Here is a 23,600-nt window from a genome sequence, read left to right as displayed (position 1 = left end):
TTATTGTACTAGATAATAAATTACTCACCCGTCCATGTTTACAGATGTAGTCAAATAATTCACCACCAGACACATATTCCATTACCATAAAAAAATCTGTTGGAGTGCTGATCACCTGGTATCTTTTTTGTAAATGTAAAAAATGATAAAAAAAAATGTTAGTTTTCGGGCACGGACTGCATGGAGCACTGGGTGTGGTACAAAAACAATGAATACTGTTATGCTGAAAATAAATTTAAAAAAATGATTTAAAAGATGTTAGTTTTTAAAAAATTAAGCTAGTAATATTATTGCCACAATTTTGTATTCCAATGTTTTATAATATTTTAAGATAGCAACAAATTATGTTATCAAAACAATCACAGAGATATAAACATAGCCTTACAAAATTCTCTGCTTTCTGAGGCTTATGGACTTCTCTTCAGATCCTCCCTTTGTTTACAAAATCTTTGAAATCCTTCATTCTTCAATAACTAAGCATTCATTTCTCCATTTAAACAAAAAAATTTTTATGGTCCATAGAGATCAGGTATCATATTTAAACATAATTTAAAAATATTCTTGCTAAGCCTAAATGATACCACAAGAGATTTAATCAGTGAAATGCAGAAAGTGGTCAAATGACAATTTCTCCAACAAATAAAATGTGAGAAAAGGAAAGGGGGAAGGGAAGCTATAGATTTATAGTAAATCAAGAGACATATTGACCTATCACACTGCAAAGAGACTTGTTTTGATTTTTTTTAAAGATTTATTTATTCTAGAGAAAGAGCATACTCGCGCACACAGGCCCATGTGCCAGGGGGAGGAGCAAAGGGACAGAGAGAGAGAGAATCTCAAGCTGACTCCACCCTGAGTGAAAGCCCAACCATGAGCTGGATCCCAGGACCCTGAGATCACAACCTGAGCCAAGAGTTGGATGTGTAACAACTGAGCCACCCAAGTGCCCCAAGACTTATTTTGATTCTGACTCCAACAAACCAGCTTTAAACCACTTATAAAACAAAGTCTGAATACTGAGTGGATGTTTGATATTATTAATTAATTTTTTAAGGTGTGATAATGAACTGTGCTTGTATTACTAAAATTTAAAGAAGGGTATGTTTCAGAGTAGAAACTGATGAGTTTGCAGATTAAAATAGTAATATTTGGGATTTGCTTCAAAATAATTTGTGATGGGAGAAGAGGGAAGAAGCAGATAAAACAATACACTGGCAACTGCTGAAGCCAAGTGAAAGATACATGAGGCTTCATCACTTTGCTTTTGTATATATTAAAAACATTCTATAATGGGTGGGGCATATGGGTGGCACAGTTGGTTAAGCAACCAACTCTTGGTTTCAGCTCGGGTCATGACCTTAGGATCCTGAGATCAAGCCCGGCATTAGGCTCCAGGCTCAGCATGGAGTCTGCTTCAGCTTCTCTCTCTCCCTCTGCCTTTGCCCCTCCCCCGTGCTCCCTCTCATTTTCTCTCTCAAATTAATAAATCTTAAAAAAAAAAAAAGTTCCATAGTAAGAAATTAAGTAGACAGATGAATGTATTTTTTTTTAAACTTACTTCTAGGCATTTAAAGCTGAGACCATTAAAAAGTAAGACTCTTAAAAAAAAAAAAAGACTCTTAGCTATATTTGAAAAAAAATTTCTTTTTTTTTTTTTAAGATTTTATTTATTTATTTGACACAGACAGATCACAAGCAGGCAGAGAGGCAGGCAGAGAGAGAGAGGAGGAAGCAGGCTCCCTGCTGAGCAGAGCGTCCAATGCGGGACTCGATCCCAGGACCCCGGGATCACGACCTGAGCCGAAGGCAGAGGCTTTAACCCGCTGAGCCACCCAGGAGGCCCTTGAAAAAAATTTTCTTAAAAGACAGCTTCCCCCCCATATATCCAATTTTACCTAAGTTTTAAAAACAAATTAAGTACAATTAATATTTTATTTTTTTTATTTTTTAAAGATTTTATTTATTTATTTGACAGACAGAGATCACAAGTAGGCAGAGAGGCAGGCAGAGAGAGAGGAGGAAGCAGGCTCCCTGCTGAGCAGAGAGCCCGACGTGGGGCTCGATCCCAGGAGCCTGAGATCATGACCTGAGCCGAAGGCAGAGGCTTAACCCACTGAGCCACCCAGGCGCCCACAATTAATATTTTAACTGAAGGTTACATTTAACACACATAAATGAACAACTGACTGACTTTTTAAATAGTTTGCTTTGTTTATAAAGGATTATCTATAATCTGGTTGATTATAAGCAATATCTATCTTATACTGAGTTACTATTTAGGGACACAAAGTATGTAGTTTTTGCATGGCTTACAGGCACCCAGCGAAGGCAGAAAAGGAGCTGAAAAGTGACCCTGATGTCACCCTTTAGAAGGTCTCAGAAGCAGGGGACCTTTCTGGTAAATTAGTCCACCCAGATGGGGTACCTTTAATTAATATGCACAACAACAATTATGTGCTACATGGTGGTTCTAGTTACTATTAAAGAGAAAAGAAAAAAGGGCCAGGTCATTGGTGATATAACTACATACTGCACATTTTAAGAAAAGACACATCATGTATGAACACTTAAAAAAAGGAAATATTAAAGGTATAGTATGAAAATGATTATAGAGTTTCAGAAGAAATATTTCTAATAGCAATCTTCAGTCTTTGGGATGAAAAATGACAAGGTAACTCCCTTTATATAAAATAAACTAACATAACTGAGGAATAAGCTTGAAATTACTTCAGATGAACTATGAAAAGGGAATTTTACCTGAGAACTCCAGAAGAAATGGTTCTATAAAAGCAATCTAACCAGGCACCAAACTCTAACTGAAAAAAATGAATTGTGCGAAGCAGGAGTACCTAGTCACCTAACTGTAGGCTAATCTGATTTATTAACAGAATTCTCCATCACTTTTTCTACCCTGTTACATCTTTGGGCTTATGAGAAAAAAGTGATGAAATTTTAATATATTTAGCTGTTGATTCTTCCAAGTATATCACAGGTCTTCAGTGGATACTTTTGGACTGAACTATTTCATGAAACCTCTAACTCCACAGTAGCCACTGTCCATGTCAAAGGCTAATCTAGAGCAATGAAAACCACAGCCAGCATTACTGAGTACTTGCCATGTGCCAGACACTGAGCTATTAAATAGTGCTATCTACTCTTCGTTGAAAACCTACTTGTATTGTACTTCATGAGATTGACAGCTCCTCTTTCTACTTGTAGAGCCTACAGCCTATTCAGGAAGACACATATTAGACAATAATTCTTTTCAAAATATGAATCTGTTCTTCAGTAGTCTCCTAATGAAAAATCTTCAGGGGGTTCCCATTGCTCTTTGGTCCCGAGTGAATCAGGCCCCTGCCTGAGTCTGTACTGTTTCCTCTTTGATGTCCCACCGTTGCCCTGCGTATTTCTTTCTTTCACTCATTAATTGTACTGCATTTCCTTCTGCCACAGCATCTTGGTATAAGCAGTTTCTGCTAACCTGAATCCCGTACCTGACCTGTACTCCGCCCTTTAACAGTCTGCCAGTCATCCTTTCTAGCTTTGCTTAAAGTCACTTCTTTAAGTCCAGGTCAGCCCTTTTTGCTTACACAAAAGCATTGTTAGCTTCAGAACATGTGTCTCAGTTTGTGATTAGACAATGATTGGGTGTGGATCTAGCAAAGTATCTGTAACCAAGTAGGCATTTAAGTAAACATATAAAGTAGCACTTTTAAATAATGTGAGCATCTTGGAGGAAAACCAGAATAATCTGAAACAGAAATTACTGCAACAATACAACAAAAATTCAATGAATAAAATGTCAATTAACCAGAATGAGGCCGAGACAAAAGAAAACATGATTTTTAAAATAAAGAAATCCAAATCCAGCTTCATATTGGGACTTAGAGAAAAAGGCCAATTCCAGGATTATGTTCTTAAATCTAGCCAAGTAAGCCAAATTTTTGTGCCCTCCAAAATAATAATCGCATTGAAGCATTATAAGAAATCCAATCATGAAATTCATGTATTTAATATAATAATAAACTAACGTGCTTTAAAAATTTTTTTCAGAAACAAGTATTTCTAATTAATAAAATAAAATTCAAATATCCACAAAAACCTCAAGCATTCTCCAGCTGACCAAGTTATACGCATTTTTAGGCAATATCCATTTATATAGCATATAGAACTCAGGAAAAATCTTTCCAAAGTTAAGCAAAAGTCAGTATTCATGAGTATGCCTTTTTGATGGTTATATCCATAGAGATTTCAAAATATTATTTCTATAGCTGCGTATACAGAATAATATGTTTCTTTATTTAGAAATCAGTTATTAAAGAAATGTAGTAATCATTATCTTTGGTTCATGGCACCTGTCTTTACTGGTCCTTGAATAGCATACTTTTATTTAGTTAATTACTATTTTTAATATTATAATAAGCACCTACAAACCCATCACCCAAACAAAAAACCTAGGACCTCAACAATACCTTCCATCTAACCATACAGTGGAGTAATCTTCCCCCTCCCACTGCCTCAACAAGTTACCCATCATCCTGAATCCCTTTCCTGCTTCCCTTGCTTTCTCCTTTATACAGTTTATTTATATATGTATATATGTGTGCATCCCCCTGTCTTCATATATACGTAAAATTCATATTCTTATGTATATTTTTATTTTAATTGCTCTTAGCTTTAAAAAAGGGTATGATGTGGGCCCCCTGGCTGGCTCAGTCAGTTAAGCAACGGACTCTTAAGGTCATGGTCATGATTTCAGTGTCCTGGGATAGAGGAAGTGTTGGGCCCCACACCCACCCCACCAGGGAGTCTCCTTAAGGATTCTCTCTCTCCCTTTCCTCTGCTCCTCCCTCCGCTTGCATGCCCTCTCTCAAATAAATAAATCTTTAAAAAAAAAAATAAAAAAGAGTATCAGGATATATGTATTATTTTGGGACCTGTTTTATTGAGATTCATCCACACTGTTGTGTTTGCTAGTTATCTGATGTAACCAATGTATAAAATTTCATTGTATTTATTTATCTACTCTCCTGTTAACCAAGAAGCTATTTATTCTTCCAATCTAAGGCTATTTACTCACCCACTCTACCACTAGAGAGTAAACTGTTGCCACATTTTGCTATTATAATAGTGCTGCTGTAAACATTCATGCACATGGCAAATTTTCTCTTTGATATATACCTATGAGTGGAATTGCTGAGTCATAGTTCATGTGAATGTCCAATTATAAGAGGTAATGCCAACTATTTTCCAAAAAGATTTTAGTAATACTAAAATCCTTACAAAGTTTGTAGATTTATATTTTCTCCAACTCCTGCAAAATATCATACACATTTCTTATTAAATGCTCACTCCTGCATCCTGTCCATTTTTATTAAGTTGATCATGCTTTATTTATGCATGGATATACAGAATAAATCAGTATCTTTTCTAACACTCTAGAGTATAAGATTATTAATATGTCTTGATTATTAACTTCATAAAAAGTACGTTTTCAATCAATTCACACTGAATGTGGCTTTCAGACACTCTGTAAGGGGATCTGTATATATCTCTAAAAAATAATCGCCTTAGGGGCACCTGGGTGGCTCAGGGGGTTAAAGCCTCTACCTTCGGTTCAGGTCATGGTCCCAGGGTCCTGGGATCGAGCCCCACAAAGGGCTCTCTGCTCGGCGGGGAGCCTGAACCTCTCTCTCTGCCTGCTTCTCTGCCTGATTGTGATCTCTGTCAAATAAATAAATAAAATCTTAAAAAAAAATCGCCTTAAAAAATGTATGTGTATATACCTGTGCATACTACTGTCATGCACAAATTTAACAAATCATGAATGTCATCATATATCCCATCAGGTTTCCTGATCAGCTTTTATAATGCTTTTCTGGTATTTGTTTTAATATTTTGATTGAATTAGGATCCAACTATAATCTATACATTGTAATTGATTGACATATCTCATGTTTCTTTTAATTTATAGGCTGCTCCTCCACCTGTTTTTTTGTTTTGTTTTGTTTTGTTTTTTGTCCTTATGCATTCATTTGTTGAAGAAGCCAGTTGGCTTGTCCTGCAGAGGATTCCATGGTCTCATTTGACTGATCCATCCTCTATGGCAACATAATGTACAGTTTATAGCACCCTCTGAGATCTAGAGGTTAGATCAGATTTCATTTTGATTTTGGTTTTCCTTTGAAAGACTAGATGGTGCTGGGCACCTCAAAGCAAAGGCATATAATGTCTGTCACTCTTTTTTGAGGAATTAGCAGCTATTGCTGATCAGATCCTCAATTTATTAATTCACAAGGAAATTCTGAATGCTGGCCAATTTGCATAGTCTGATAATATATTATGATCTAAAGGAAATCCTCACTCAAAATCTCCTTCCTCAAAAACTCCACTGTCTCTGAAGTACAGGCCATCGGATTACACACCCAATACCTTTTTTTTTGTTATAGTCATCAACCTAACTCTCCGCACTCCCTTTCATTCTGACTTACTGTCTTTTCCCCCCATTGCTACTGTGTACATGATGGATGACCTGTACAATATATGGCCTCTAATTTCCTTGACTGCTTCATCATCCACCATACCCAGCCACTCACACCATGGTCATTTACTATCAAACACTAACTCTTCCAATTATTCTTCCCACCTACTAAAGGACTTGGTTTCTACAATTAGCTCTTCTTTCTCCTATATCAGTCTCTCCATCTTGACCAAATTATCCCCTTTGGTATACAAGCATTCTATAACATCTTTCATCTTAAAAAAAAAAAAAAAAAAAAAAAGCCAACAAGCCCTGTTTAGAACCCACATTTCCTCTCATTACCACTATTTCTCTCCTCACCTTTTAATAAAATTCCTGAATTGCATATTATTACTAAGTCCCCTTCTTCAGCTCAAATTCTCTCCTAACCCCCTCAAAACAGGATTTTGCCTTCATCATTACAATAAACTGGCCCTTTGGAAAGACACTAGCAACCTCCACCTTGCCAAATCTAATGGGTCAATTTTCAATCTCATCTTACTCAATACTCAGCATTATAAGGAACAGCTAATAATCTTTCTTTCTTCAAATATATTCTTCACTTGGCTTCAAGATACCATATTCTCCTGGTTTTCCTCCAACCTCTGAACTGTTCATTTTCATTCTCCTTTGCTGGTTCCTCCTCATCTTGGACATCTTAATATCATTATGCCCTAGATATCAATCCATAGACTTCTTGTTTATCTGTACTCACATCCTTGGTGATCTTATCCAGTCTTCAGACTCTAAATATCTTAAGTACCATCTACATGCTGATGACTTTCAAATTTATCTCTGTCTTAAACCTGTCCCCTTAACTCTGGAGTCATATATTCAATAACCTATTTATAGCTCTACTTAGATGCCTAATAAGCATCTCAACATCACAAAACCAAAATCAAATTCTTGATACCATCCTCCAATACCCCACACCTCAAACTTGTTTCTCCTACAATCTTCTCCATTTCACTTAATAGCAACTCTATTCTTTTCTCCCCAAGCCAGATAACCATGGAGTCAATGACTGCCTTCTCTTTTTTCACAACCCTCATCTAATCTCTAAGCAAACACTGTTACCCTACCTCAAAAGTATATAGAGAAGATAGTTACTTCTCAACATCCTCCAGACTTTGCTCTATTCTAAGCCAACAACTCTTTTACCCACAGTACTGCAACTGACTCCTAATTGGTTTCCCTTCTTCAATATAAGTCAGGTCATATCAGACCTCTGACCAAAACCTAACGGCTTCCCATTTGGCTCAGAGTAAAAGCCTAAGTCCTTATAATGGTTTATAATACCCTACAAAATCTGGTTCCCCTTTATGTCTCTGTCCTCATCTCTTAGTACAATCTCTTAGTACAATTCCCCCTAGATCACTTTGCTCCCTTGATCTCTCCACCTCAGAGCCTTTATGTTCCCTCTATTTGTTATTTTCCTCCTCCAGATAATCTGCATGGCATAGTCCCTCACCTTTTCATGGTCTAACGTACAATTTATTTTACTAACTTAAGTTTCATTGTGCACCTACTCACTGCCCCCCACCCCCCCGCCGCCCCACTATACCCATACACGTGAACAGAAGCTCCAGAGCAGCAGAGATTTTATTGTCATCTTTTTGTTTGCCAGTATATCCCGAGTGACTCAGTGGTGTCATTTGCTAAATGAAGGGATGAAAAAGCTATATTTCTGGCCTCGCCTTCCTCCATTTCCCTACACACATTCTATTTGCCAGCCAAACAAGACAGCTGCTCCCAACATAGCATGTTCTTTATATTTTCATTATTTTGCTCTTCTTGTCCTCATAGAACCATCAGGACTTTGTTCAATTGGCACCTCTTTACTTATATATGCTGTAAGTAATTAGTAAATACCTATTACTGTACTAGGTGCTAGGGACATAAAGATGATATCTAATATCTCCATTTAGATGTCTAATAGGATTCTCAACTTAACATGGCCCAAACAAGTATCCTTAATATCCACCTGTACCCCAACATGACTCTCCACCATTCTTCCTATCTCAAAATATAGCTTCATTATCAGCACTTAGTTGCTCAAGCCAAAATAAAAAATCCCATTGCTTAGACTCCCTCCCAAAAAACAAAAAAAGCCCCGAAAACCTCAGTTTCTTTATTAACCTCAGTAACTCATTAATTTAACCTACAAAATATATATATTGAATCCATAGATTTCTCTCCACCAAGACCAGTGGTATCAAATAGAACTTTCTGCAATGATAGAAATGTTTTATATAGCCTTACAATAGTCATTAGCCACACATTGCTATTAAACACTTGAAATATGGTTTGTTTGACTAGAGAGTGAAATATTTTAATTGATTTAAATTTATGCTACATGTAGCCAGTGGCCACTGCACTAGACAGCACAGATCTATAGACTATCACTTTGGTTAAAGCCACCATAATCATAATCTCTTAGTTGGACTACACAACAACAGATTCCTAACTGGTCTGCTTCCACTTCTGCCCCCATACCCATTCTATACTATAGTCACATCATTTCACTAGATGGCTAGATCTTAATAATCTCTCAGGTCTTAGCTCAAGCTCTACCTCCTCAGTGAGGCCTTTGCACAACTTAATCTGAATTAGCACTTACTGCTTGCTAGTCACACCCTAGAACAGTAGTACTACCTTTCATTCTCCTCAAAGCACTTATCACTGCCTAAAGTAATCCTGTTAACTTGCTTACTCACTATCTAGAACTGTTAGATAGGTCTAGAACAGAGGCTCCATAAAGGCAGAAATCTTGTCTTTCACTATCATATGCCCAATGCCTAGAACAGTTCCTGTTAGATATTAGGTACTCAGTAAAAGTGTGTTAAATAAAAGAAAAAACAAACATAATTCCTGCTTCTAAAGAACTTGGTCTTGTGGGGGATACTAATAAAAACATATGAGCAAGCGCAAAGTAATGTCAAGGGCTTTAGAAAGGCTGACTACTGTGGTACACAGACAATGATGCCTAACACAAACTTACAGAGTCACCTGTAAAGGTTAAGACCTAAATGGCAAATTGGAATTGGAAGCTTAGGGAAAAGGTGTGGGAAAAGCTTTCTAGGCAGAAACAACAGCTGAAGGACAATAAGCAAAAGACAGTGGTGACAATAAAAGCAGAAAGAAATAGACTAAGAAGATATTTAGGGAAAGGGGCTGCAGAACTCAATGATTAATTATATAATTATATGAGAGAAATAGAATTAAAGATGATCCCCAAGTTTTAGGCTAGAAAATTGCATGAATAGTATTGTCACTCAAAACAAAACAAAACATTGGGGTGCCTGGGTGGCTCAGTTGTTAAGTGTCTGACTTCAGCTCAGGTCATGACCCCAGGGTCCTGGGATTGAGCTGGCCTCGGGCTCCCTGCTCAGAGGGAGGCCTGTTTCTCCCTCGCCACTCCCCATTTAGGTACCCTCTCTCACTTCTCTGTCAAGTAAATAAATAAAATCTTTAAAAACAATACAAAACAGAACAGGAAAAGTCTGGGAAAGAAAAAAAAGTTCAACTTAGTTTCAGATGATTCTATGACTTAAGAATGGAAACATCCAATAAAGAGTTCAATAAGGGGGCGCCTGGGTGGCTCAGTGGGTTAAAGCCTCTGCCTTCGGCTCAGGTCATGATCTCAGGGTCCTGGGATCGAGCCCCGCATCGGGCTCTCTGCTCAGCAGGGAGCCTGCTTCTCCCTGCTCTCTCTCTGCCTGCCTCTCTGCCTGCTTGTCATCTCTATCTGTCAAATAAATAAATAAAATCTTAAAAAAAAAAAGAGTTCAATAAGTGTGTTCAGGATTCAGGAGAAATAGCTGGCTCAGAAATATAGTTTTGGAAATCTTTAGCACAAAGATGACAAATGACAACCATCATAACAGATGGGGTCAACCGAAGGTGGTTCACCAACATTACCCTAGCCCACAATGCTGACATGCATCAATATTTAATGGCCATGAAGATAAAGAGGCCCATAAAAGAGAGTCTTAAGAGGAGGAGAGAATGAAAAAAGAAAATCAGGACACTGTGATGTTACAGAAACCCAGAGAATACAACATTTTAAGGTGGTGATGGTGAACAATGTTAAAGAGCTGTCTACAGGTTGAGTAAGATAAAACTTTAAAAAGTGAACAGACAAAACTAGGTCTACCAAATAAGTAAGTACTGATCTTCTGATTCGTTGAAGTGAAGTTCCCTAAAGCTGGAAAAGAACAGCAAATAAAACCTAAATCCAGCAGAAGAAGAGAAATGATAAAAATCAGAGTAGAAATCAATGAAATAGAAAGCAAAAGAATAATAGAACATCAACAAAACTAGGAGCTGGTTCTTTGAAAGATTTAATAAGACTGATAAACCCCCAGGGGCGCCTGGGTGGCTCAGTGGGTTAAAGCCTCTGCCTTCTGCTCAGGTCATGATCCCAGGGTCCTGGGATCGAGCCCCGCATCGGGCTCTCTGCTCTGAGGAGAGCCTGCTTCCTCCTCTCTGCCTCTCTGCCTACTTGTGATCTCTGTCTGTCAAATAAATAAATTTAAAGAATCTTAAAAAAAAAAAAAAAGACTGATAAACCCCTGGCCAGAATTATCAAAAAGAAAAGAGAAAGGACCCAAATTAATAAAATCATGAATGAAAGAGGAGTGATTCCAACCAACACCAAAGAAATACAATTATAAGAACATATTATGGGCAACTATATGCCAGCAAATTAGACAATCTGGAAGAAATAGATGCAGTCTTAGAGATATATTAAACTACCAAAACTGAACCAGGAAGAAATAGAAAACCTGAACAGACCTATAACCAGCAAGGAAATTGAAGCAGTCATCAAAGATCCCCCAATAAACAAGAGCCCAGGGCCAGATGGCTTCCCAGGGGAATTTTACAAAACATTTAAAAAAGAATTAATACCTATTCTTCTGAAACTGTTTCAAAAAATAGAAATGGATGGAAAACTCCAAACTCGTTTTATGAGGCCAGCATTACCTTGATCCCAAAACCAGACAAGAAGAATTACAGACCAATATCCCTGATGAACATGGATGCAAAACTCTCACCAAAATACTAGACAATAGGATCCAACAGTACATTAAAAGATTACTCACCACGACCAAGTGGAATTTATTCTGGGCTGTAAGGTTGGTTCAACATCCGCAAATCAATCAACGTGATACAATACATTAATCAAAGAAAGAACAAGAACCATACGATACTCTCAGTAGATGCAGAAAAAGCATTTGAAAAAGTATAGCATCCTTTCTTGATCAAAACTCTTCACACTGTACGGATAGAGGGTACATACCTCAATATCAGAAAAGCCATCTATGAAAAACTCACAGCAAATATCATTCTCAATGGAGGAAAACTGAAAGCTCTTCCCCTAAGGTCAGGAACACAGCAGGGATGTCCACTATCACCACTGCTATTCAACATAATACCAGAAGTCCTAGCGTCAGCAATCAGACAACAGAAAGACATAAAAGGCATCTGAATTAGCAAAGGAGGAGTCAAACTCTTATCTCTGCAGATTTTATGACACTTTATGAGGAAAACCCAAAAGACTCTATCCCAAAACTGCTAGAACTCATACAGGAATTCAGTAAAGTATCAGGATATAAAATCAATGCACAGAAATCAGTTGCATTTCTATACACCAACAATAAGACAGAAGAAAGAGAAATTAAGGAGTTGATTCCATTTACAGTTGTACCCAAAACCATAAGATGCCTAGGAATAAACCTAACCAAAGAGGCAAAGAATCTGTACTCAGAAAACTATAAAGTACTCATGAAAGAAATTGAGGAAGACACAAAGAAATGGAAAAATGTTCCATGCTCATGGATTGGAGACAAATACTGTGAAAATATTTATGCTACCTAGAGCAATCTACACATTTAATGCAATCCCTATCAAAATACCATCAGCTTTTTTCAAAGAAATGGAACAAATAATCCTAAAATTTGTATGGAACCAGAAAAGACCCCGAATAGCCAGACAGATGTTGAAAAAGAAAAGCAAAGCCAGTGGCATCACAATTCCGGACTTCAAGTTCTATTACAAAGCAGCAATTATCAAGACAGTATGGTACTGGCACAAAAACAGACACATAGATCAATAAACAGAATAGAGAGCCCAGAAATGGACCCCCAACTCTACGGTCAACTAATCTTCAACAAAGCAGGAAAGTATGTCCAATGGAGAAAGACAGTTTCTTAAACAAATGGTGTTGGGAAAATTGGAAAACCACATGCAGAATAATGAAACTGGACCATTTCCTCACACCAGACACAAAAGCAGACTCAGAATGGATGAAAGATCTATATGTGAAACAGGAATCCATCAAAATCCTTGAGGAGAACACAGGCAGCAACCTTTTTGACCATAGCCATAGCAACTTCTTCGAGACGCATCGCCAAAGGCAAGGGAAATAAGGGCAAAAATGAACTATTGGGACTTCATCTAGATTAAAAGCTTTTGCACAGCAGAGGAAACAGTCAAAACCAAAAGACAACCGGCAGAATGGGAGAAGATATTTACAAATGACTTATCAGATAAAGGGCTAGTACACAAAATCTATAAAGAACTTATCAAACTTAGCACCCAAAGAACAAATAACCCAATCAAGAAATGGGCAGAAGACATGAACAGACATTTCTGCAAAGAAGACATCCAAATGGCCAACAGACACAAGTCAGGAAATGACAGATGTTGGTGAGGATGTGGTGAAAGGGGAACCCTCCTACACTGTTGGTGGGAATGCAAGCTGGTATAGCCACTCTGGAAAACAGTATGGAGTTTCCTCAAAAAGTTGAAAATAGAGCTACCCTGTAACACAGCAACTGCACTACTGGGTATTTACCCCAAAGATACAAATGTAGGGATCCAAAAGGGAAGGTTCACCCCAATGTTTACAGCAGCAATGTCTATAATATCCAAACCACGGAAAGAGCCTAGGTGTCCACTGATAGATGAATGGATACACACACACACACACAATGAAATATTATGCAGATTTCAAAAATGAAATCTTGCCATTTGCAACAGCGTGGATGGAACTAGCTGGTATTACGTTAAACGAAATAAGTCAATCAGAGAAAGATAATTATCATATGATCTCATTGATATGTGGAATTTGAGAAACAAGAGAGAGGATCATAGGGGAAAAGAGGAAAAAATGAAACAAGATGAGGGGCGCCTGGGTGGCTCAGAGGGTTAAGCCTCTGCCTTCAGCTCAGGTCATGATCTCAGGGTCTTGGGATCGAGTCCCAAATCAGGCTCTCTGCTCAGCAGGGAGCCTGCTTCCTCCTCTCTCTCTGCCTGCCTCTCTGCCTACTTATGATCTCTGTCTGTCAAATAAATAAATAAAATCTTTAAAAAAAAAAAATGAAACAAGATGAAACCAGAGAGGGAAACAAACCATAAGAGATGCTTAATCTCAGGAAACAAACTGAGAGTTGCTGGAGGAGAGGGTGGGTGGGAGGGATGGGGTAGCTGGGTGATGGACATTGGGTAGGGTATGTGCTATGGTGAGTGCTGTGAATTGTGTAAAACTGATGAATCACAGACCTGTACCCCTGAAACAAATAATACGTTATATGTTAATTTTTTTTTTTTAAAGTGAAGTTCCTTAAGAACTACAGGGAAGAAAAGAAAACGAAGACAAAAATCAAATCAACAAATTCTAGTTCATGGGAAAGTTTGGAGTTTCCTTTGATTCCTGTTTACTCTTTTCAATTTTCTCCCAGTGGGATTGTACAATTTGAGTTAATAGAGAAATCGTGCAATAAATAACCTACATTCTTGGTTTTTGGTTTTCAAGCTTTCTTGCTAGAGAAACTAGAGGCCCATTCTGTAATAAGGGACTATTCTTGGCAGTTAGTCCAAGACTGCACAAAACAAACAAAACTACTAAAAGGATCAGGTCTCTCTCCCTGTTTAAATCACTAACACTGTTGAGGCTATGTCAATACGCTTGTTCTATAGCAAGGATACATGAGTACTTTTTCTTTTAATTCAGTCCACAATTAAAGTGGCAATCTGGCTGAATGGATTAAGCCCAAGGCTGGAAGCCAGAAGCTTTAAACATTAAATTCACCTCTGCTAATTACTTTCTGATCAACCCTGAGAATGTTCTACATCTCCCTCACAAAACAAAGTAGCAAATAGTTAAATAATTCTAAACCAGAATAAGATAATTAGCTAAACCAAAATTTGAAATAATAATTACAGAAATGAAGGCAAGAAAACACTGGTAGATTTGACATCAAAAATAAGCTTTTAAATCCTCATGACAGTTGCAACTGCATACTTACAAAATTTGATTTGCATTTATAGGAACAGAACAGGAACTAGGACTCATACTCTAAGTGGGCAAAATTTCTCTGGGGTCTTTCAGGGTTGGCATTCTAAAAAGGATGAGGTCAAGGAACAAGACGAACACAGAGATCTCTCCCTTTACACTCCTTCTGGCATGTAATACTTTTAGTCTGGCTTTCCAGCTTTCTCCTCTTATAGAAGTGGCTGCTCAGTAAGGAAGAGCAAAGAGATTTAGCTTAGAAGCCACTCAGTAACCAGAATCAAGTCATTATTAACATGGAGTTGAAGTCAGATATGAACTGTTTCGAGTAGGGGAAAAACAGTTAAGAATCATGCAAGTGGACTGAAGTGGACTGAAAGCTTGTGGGTTACCTATTCCTACTTTAAGCCAATTGTCATCAAATACCAGGCATTATACCACTGCAAACACATCCCCATTTTAAAATTAAGGAAACAAAGAAGAGGAGAGGTGGGTTACCAAGCTAGTAGCATCATTCTTATGCTAATCTTAAAAAGTCTGCATATAAATATTCTGGATCATCTGGAATATAGGTCCTAGACGATAAGCTTGTCATCAGTCATGCACTGCCATGATCAGAGACCTCATTTCTTGTTTATGCCGATGAAGTGAACTTCATGTGAAGATGAGAGGACACTGAAGCTAAGTGTTAGAATCCCAGCTATCCAACAGCAGAACGAGCCCCTCCAGAAAAGCCTTCTTGAACAGTTAGGCACATATACATATTGTTGGTAAGATGCACTGAACATACCAATTTGCAACACTTCACTAACAATAAATGTAGCTAGTATGAGTAAAGCCTAAACACATGCTCCCAATCCGAGCAGTAATTACTGGATAAGCCACTCATTTAAGGATTTCAGGAATGCTCCTGTATTAGTTTCCTTCCGCTGCCATACTTCAAATTTGATGGCTTAAAACAACAAAAATGTATTATCTTGTAGTTTTATATAAGTCTGACATGTCTCACTGGGCTAAAATCAAGGTTGGCAGCAAGCCTCTAAAAGAAAACATTTTTATTTTCTAACTTTTAGAGAGCCTGCATTTCTTGGCTCATGGCCCTTTTCCTCCATCTTCAAAGTCAACAACAGCCAGTTGCATCCTTCTCACACTTTATCACTCTGACCTCACTTCACTCTCAAATCTCCTTCTTAGTCTTGACTCCCTCTTTCACTTTTACGGACCACTGTGATTCTACTGGGACACCCAGAAAAAAAGAAGGAAAATCTCCCTATTCTAAGATCAGCTGATTAGCTACTTTAAATCCATCTATAACTTTAATTCCCCTTTGCCATGTAATGTAACATATTTGAAGATTCTAGGGATTAAAATGTCTTGTGGGAGGGGGGCATGATTCAGTCTACCACAGCTACTATGCTAGCCTTGTCCCAAGGCAAATAATGTACCTCAGCAGATTATCTAGCTGTTCCTCGTTAACACTGACATCCAAAGACTGCTCACTAACAAAGTTTAGGCTAATTTAATGTCTGATTATAATGAACTAGCAAACAAAGCCTCAGGGACATTAATGATTTTTTTTTTACTTTCAATATTATTCGAATCAAAACATAAATAAGGATGTCCTACTATTTAAATAACAATGATTTGGTTTTTGAAAAACAACATTATTTATCACATATTACAGATACTACTTTGAATTTCATTGACTTCATTGTATTATATTTAAATTGCGAATTTATCTTGGTTTCATAATTGTGTCAAAGCTCTAAGCATATGGAGTTTATTATACCTAACTTTTACTAAGTAAACTTAATATACTTAAGTATATACTTAATAAACAATATACTAAAAATAAATCAAAACCAGGGATCCATAAATTTATTTTTTCCCTAAAAGGAATTCATATAACTTTGTTTTGAGAAAGACTGGAGTACTGGAGTAAAGCACTAATAGCACAGCATTTGGAGTCAGATATGAACTCAACTACCAGCTCCTCAATACTGGCTCTTTGACCTTAGATACATTGCTGATACTCTTTAGATATGCAATTTCTTTATTTATAAATTGAAAACAATAATACCTACTCTATAGGTATCAGGAGGATAAAGTGAAATTGTATCTGTAAAATACTCAACACAGTTCCTAGCCATAAGCAGGTACTTAACAAGATTAATATTTATTTTACAAAACTCTATCCAAGCTTTAAGATGAAAAAGAAGACAATTTTCAGTGTTTAGCATATCACATTTTCTAACTAAATATTATACTACAACTTTAAATGATTTCAAAGAATACTGTTACATACTTAGTATCTACTTTTTCTAGGTCGAATCAATTTTAAATTATTTCTTTCAATATAATTAATCAGCTTTATCAATCTCTTCATATTACCTTTTAAGTTTGTAACTTGTCCTATCAAAAAAAAATTCACCTGCCTTCCTAAGAGCTTTGCTATCAGTAGTCACAGTAATTCGGGCAGTTTTGGAAGTAATATATGATGATGGATAATCTTAAACAGTTACATTTTATCTTTTCCTAAAACAAATCACTGTGATGCTAATGAAAAAAAGACTAGAAAAAAAATTATAAAATGAATTTAGGAATATCAAAGTCCAAAGTGCCCTTCAAAGTGAATACTAGAGTAGAGTCAACTTCCAAGGTGGCATTCATCACTTGAAAACAATACCAGTTTTGAAAAATGACTTTTGTTTATAAACTAAAAGTATACAAGAAAGGATTAATGGAGGCTAAATGAATTAATATTTGCTGAATGTAAATACTAAAAAAGATTTATACTTTCATAACAAGTTAACTAAAGATACACAATTTTTTCTAAATTCATAGGAAATATTTCAAGACAGTTTCTCTTTTGCATTTTCAGGTACATAAATACTTACAGTTTGATAATATGAGGATGACGAAAGAGTTTTAGGTTTTGAATTTCGCGTTTTATTTTTCCAACAACATCTAAACTGCGAATCTTCTGTCTATTTAAGATTTTAACTGCCACTTTATGGCCTGTCAATTGATGTTCTCCAACTAAAGAAAAGAAAAGGAAAAAAACTTGCTGTCATAGCAATGTAATCATTTATTCATTCCTCCTTCCACTGTAACCCCAAATCTCTCTACTCATATACACCACTTTCATATCATCTACTGCATAGAACTTAAGTTCTTTTTACTTCTGTTTCTTCTACTAAAGTATGCACTCCCTGAGGAAACAAACTGCATCTTGGTCTTCTCTATATCCTAGGTACCTAACAGGAGATGTTCATTAAATATTTGTTGAAAGGATTACTGAATTCTTTAACACTACAAAAAAATAACCAAGTTTGGAACATCTTTTGGATAGAGCAGAATTCACTATGTTTTATTAATCTCTTTATTTCTTCATTTCTGGTTAATGCTAGTCATTATATGATAGAAGAATAAATGACTGCTATAAGAAATTAAAAACTTATAACTGGTTTCATTATTTCTTTATCAGAAAATACACATGTAGCCCTTATTTTATGTATTTTTTGTCTTTTCCATAAAGCTTTCCTATTTCCTCCTACTTAATGGGGCCTCTACTTCTTTCAAACCCTTATAGCATGTTTACAAAGCTCATGTATCATTTATTATTTTTAGGCTATGGTAAACATTTGTGGTTTTAACAAATCATAAGACATGAGCTATGAACACATATCCATCCCCACCTTGAGTAAGGCAGTCAATATTCATTTGACTCCCAGAAGTACAAAGAACAGTATTTTGTACATAATATACGCTAAATAAATCTACATGGCATTAAATGAAAGAAACAATAGTCCTTCCCCTTTCATCAAACACATAGTATCCATACTACTAGTAATATCCAAATACTGCTCAGATGAAAAATCCCTCTATCGGAAAACAAATTTGTCAGCCTCCCCTCCTATTTCCCTCAATTACTATTCTAAACATTGACCATTCACCTCACAACACATAGTCAACCATCAACTCCTTATAGCAAATTCCCCTTTCATTTCTTCGGGGGCAACCAAGTCCATAGGAGTGATTTCCTCTATCTTAAAGGCTTGGTTATATCCACATTTCTCTTCGCTCCAGTCTTAGATGTTTTCACCCTTCTTCTGTTCAAGGCCAGTATCACCAACTTGTGGCCTTGAACTCACCTCTTCTACACTCTCCTGATACTCAACCATTTTCTTTTCTAATAGCTCCTTTTCCTTAGCCCATCAATATCCTGTCCATCTTCCTTTAGTTTTCAACATTTGTCTCACCATTTCTCAAAACAGTAGTGTACATTTATTGTCTGTGTCTCCTCCTCTTTCACCCTTCTAACATCACTGCTATCTGGCTTCTGCCTCCACTCCTCTAAACTGAAACCAAAGGTTCACAAAAGACCCTTTAATTATCAAGCCATGTATACCTCCCAATTCTCAGATCACTGCAATCTCTGTTGCAATAGACAACATTGATTACTCCCCCTTTTTGGTGGCACTTCTCACTCCAGTTTCTTCTACTAACTCTCAGATGGTATGCTTTATGGCTTTCACCTGTTCTTTAAAGTTTAGGGTCCCCAGGTTTCTAATCTATAACCAAAGTAGATCCTTAAGTTATCTAGCCCATCTCTCATAGTTGTAATTATCAACCCTGTGCCAAGGACTCTGCCCTTTTCTTCAAATTCATGTATCTCAGTATAGTATTGTTCCACAAACACCTCAAATTCAGCATGTTCAGAAGTAAACTCAGCATCCTCTTTCCCTTCCTCTACCAAACCTATGTCCTCTATTTTACTTGATGACACACAGCCTATATGCTAGAAATCAAAGAGACAGTTGACAATCTCTTAACTATTTCTTGGAGTCAAGTTTCAAAATCATTAAAACAAATACATTAATAACAATAATAGACGTGACAACAACACTTACTGCTTATTCTGTGCCAAGCATTATTCTAAGTACTAACTACTCTGCTCACTCAACCCCACAACTCTATCAAGTGTTACTGTCCTCCACTGTAGTAATGAGAAACCTGAGGCACAGAGAAGTAACTCAACAGAAGTGATGCAGTACAAGCTGGCACAACATGTGATCCCAAGTTTCCTCACTTCAGTTCACAGGAAGCATGGTTAACTACACATAATAATGCTCCCAGTGAGAACAATTCAAACATGAAATGGGCTGACCTAGGAAGAACTGAGTTTCTTGTCACTGAAGATTATTTTTACCTTTATAACTTTCTCAAGTAGTAAATTATCATCTCAAAAACTTTAGTGAAGCTTGAGAGTTATTTTACCTACATATAAAATAAACTGGCAGCCATCATATCAAGTTCAAGCAATCTATCCTAACATTCCAAAATATGTTTCTAGAACTCCAGAAAAATATCAATTTCAGGGACTTCCTTTTTCAGTTAATTTTTTAAATTCCAGTGCAATTAACATACAGTGTTATATCAATTTCAGGTGTAAAATATAGAATTCAACAATTCTAAACATTACTCAATGTTCATCAAGATAAGTGTATTCTTAATCGCCCTCATCTATTTCACCCAACTCCCCACTCTCCTCCCCTCTGGTAACAACCAGTTTGTTCTTTATATTTAACAGTCTATTTTGTTCTTTTTCTCTGTTCATTTGTTTATTAAATTCCACATATGAGTGAAAATCATATGGCATTTATCTTTCTCTGACTGACTTCACTTAGCATTGTATGCTCTAGATCCATCCATCTTGTTGCAAATGGCAAGATTTCATTCTTTTTTATGGCTGAATCAATTTCAGGGAATTTCTACTCAATTAAAATAACCTAAATGGTTTCTTGATCCCTGGGTAGTTTAGTACTCACCTTTGGGAATTTCATAAAACCCAAACACTTGCCTGCATGGCCTAAAAAATAGGTCTCTCTCCTCAAATCCCAGACAACCTCAATGAAAGTAACCAATGCTGCATCTCCTTGTCAATTAAAAAAAAAGGAAAAAAAAAAGAGTTCAATTCCTCTTTCCCCATTTGATAATTGAAACTACTGACTACTGAGAACATATATGCTCTTTCCAGAGCAAAGAGTGTAAGAGCAAAGACTGTAACAGTCAAACAGATGGATGTTTTGTTTTTTAATGCTATATGCATAAACCAAACAACAAAGAAACCAGGAAGTGAATGAAATTACTCAAAAAAAAAAAAAAATTTAAAGATGAAGTATTACTGGGGCACCTGGGTGGCTCAGTTGTTAAGCATCTGCCTTTGGCTCAGGTCATGATCCCAGGGTCCTGGGATCAAACCCCACATAGGGCTCCCTGCTCAGCGGGAAGCCTGCTTCTCTCTTTCTCCACACACTTGTGTTCCCTATCTTGCTCGCTGTCTCTGTCAAATAAATAAATAAAATCTTTAAAAAAGAAGATGAAGTATTACTTGGTCAATAAATTCAATAAAGCTGCAGTATACAAAGTCAATATACAAAAATCAGTTGTGTTTCCATACACTAAAAATGAATTATCAGAGAAATTAAGAAAACAATCTCACTTACAATTGTATCAAAAAAAAAAAAAAATACTTGGGGCGCCTGGGTGGCTCAGTGGGTTAAAGCCTCTACCTTCTGCTCAGGTCATGATCCCAGTGTCCTGGGATCGAGCCCTGCATAGGGCTCTCTGCTTGGCAGGGAGCCTGTTTCCTCCTCTCTCTCTGCCTGCCTCTCTGCCTACTTGTGATCTCTGTCAAATAAATAAATAAAATCTTAAAAAAAAAATACTTGATAAATGTAACCAAGGTGAAAGATCTATACACTGAAAAATTTAAGATACTGCTAAAAGAAGACATGATACATCACGCTCACAGACAGAAGAACCGATAATGTTAAAATGTCTCTACAGACAAAGCAACCTACAGATTCTACACAATCCCCACCAAAACTCTAATGGCATTTTTCACAGAAACAGAAGAAACAATCCTAAAGTTTATATGGAACCACAAAAGACCCCAAAAAGTCAAGGCAATCTTGAGAAAGAACAACAAAGTAAGGAGAATCACACTTCCAAACTTCAAACCATATTACAAAGCTATAGTAATCAAAATAGTCCAATACCAGCCTAAAAACAGACACACAGCTCAACAGAATAGGATTGAGAACCCAGAAATAAACCTATGCATATATGAGTCAATTAATTTACAATAAAGGAGTCAAGAACATAAAATAGGTAAAGGATAACCTCTTCAATAAATGCTGCTGAGAAAACTGGATAGCCACATATCAAAGAATGAAACTAGAACCCTATCTTACACATTACACACACATCAACTCAAAACAAAATAAGAAACCATAAAACTTCTAGAAGAAAACATAGGTGGTAAGATCCTCGATGTAAAGTCTTGACAATTTTTTTTTTAGATATGACAAAAAACAAAAAAAAACAAAAAAACAAGACAACAAAAGCAAAAAATAAACAAGTAGGACTACATCAAACTAAAAAAATTTTTGCACGGAAAAGGAAACAAAATGAAAAGGCAATCTACAGAATATGAGAAAATATCTGCAAATCATCTATCTGATAAGGGGTTAATATCCAAAATATATAAAGAACTCACACAACTAAATAGCAAAACAAAAACAAAAACAAACTGATTAAAAAATAGAGAAACTGTATAAACGTTTTTCCAAAGAAGACATACAAATGGCCAACAAATACATGAAAAGGTGCTCAACATCAATAATCACCAAGGAAATGCAAATCAAAAGCACAATGTAGTCACCTCACATCTGCTAGAATAGCTGTTACCAAAAAGACAAGAGGTAACTGTTGCCAAGGATGTGGGGGGGAAAAAGGGAACCCTTGTGCACTGATGGTGGGAATATAAATTGGTACAACCACTATAAAAAACAGTATGGAGATTCCTTAAAAATTTAAGAGAACTACCGTATGATCCAGCAATCCCATTTCTGAATATATATTTAAAAAAATGAAAACAGGATATCAGAGAAATACCCCCACTTCCATGTTCACTGCAGCAGTATTCACAACAGCCAAGACATAGAAACTACCTAGGTGTCTGTCAACAAATGCATGAAGAAATGATACACACACACACACACACACACACACACACACTGAGCAATATTATCATGAGAAAGAAGAAAGTCCTGTTTGTGACACCATGAATGGACTTTGAGGCATTATGTTTCTGGCTTATAAGCCAGATAAAGAAACACTGCATGATATTGCTTATATGTGGAATCTTTTAAAAAAAGCAAACTTGTAGAAAAGTGGAGCTTGGTAAAAATATACAAACTTTCATCTATAAGATGAATAAGATCCGAGGATCTAATGTAAACTTGGTGACTACAGTTGAAAACACTGTATTGTATAACTGAAATTTGCTAAAGAATTTAAATGTTCATCTATATATAAATATATAGAATATATATACATACATATTATTTTCATATGTACTTTTACATGCTTAATAAAAAAGAGGTGACAGATGTGTTAACTAGATGGGAGAAATCTTTTCACTATATATATATATCAAATCATCATGAGGTACACTTTAAGTATCTACAATTTTATCAGTCATACCTAAATAAAGCTGAGAAAAACTTCTAAAAGTAATTTTTTTTTAAAGCATGACTTTATGACATCTGAGAAAACAACTGACTCATCTCTCTATCTGAAGAAATTTTCCTCCATGAAACACTGGAAAAGAAATGACATTATCTCTTGAAACAGGGATGTTGATATGTTAATTGGATATCTGATATTGAGTCAAATGTACTGGGGGAGCGTGGCTGGCTCAGTCACTGGAACCTA

At 36.4% G+C, this 23,600-nt stretch overlaps 1 protein-coding gene across 3 annotated transcripts in view; it reads right to left on the bottom strand.

Annotated features, from left to right (window-relative positions):
- Positions 1 to 23,600, bottom strand: part of PRKAA2 (protein kinase AMP-activated catalytic subunit alpha 2) — a 65,878-nt gene that overhangs the window by 17,571 nt on the left and 24,707 nt on the right. For 2 of the 3 annotated variants that reach the window (XM_032839743.1, XM_032839744.1), the window contains exons 2-3: positions 17,714 to 17,855; positions 29 to 122 (exon numbers count right to left, since the gene is read on the bottom strand). In XM_032839743.1, coding sequence (XP_032695634.1) covers positions 29 to 122; positions 17,714 to 17,855 — 236 coding nt within the window. The remainder of the gene's footprint in view (positions 1 to 28; positions 123 to 17,713; positions 17,856 to 23,600) is intronic. The other variant, XM_032839746.1, reaches the window with a different exon arrangement.

Source organism: Lontra canadensis, unplaced genomic scaffold (assembly GCF_010015895.1).
Source record: "Lontra canadensis isolate GAN:19392208 unplaced genomic scaffold, GSC_riverotter_1.0 scaffold109, whole genome shotgun sequence".
NCBI classification, from domain to species: Eukaryota; Metazoa; Chordata; class Mammalia; order Carnivora; family Mustelidae; genus Lontra; species Lontra canadensis.
The sequence above is the reverse complement of the archived record's forward strand: the minus strand, read 5'-3'. Positions and strand labels throughout refer to the sequence as shown.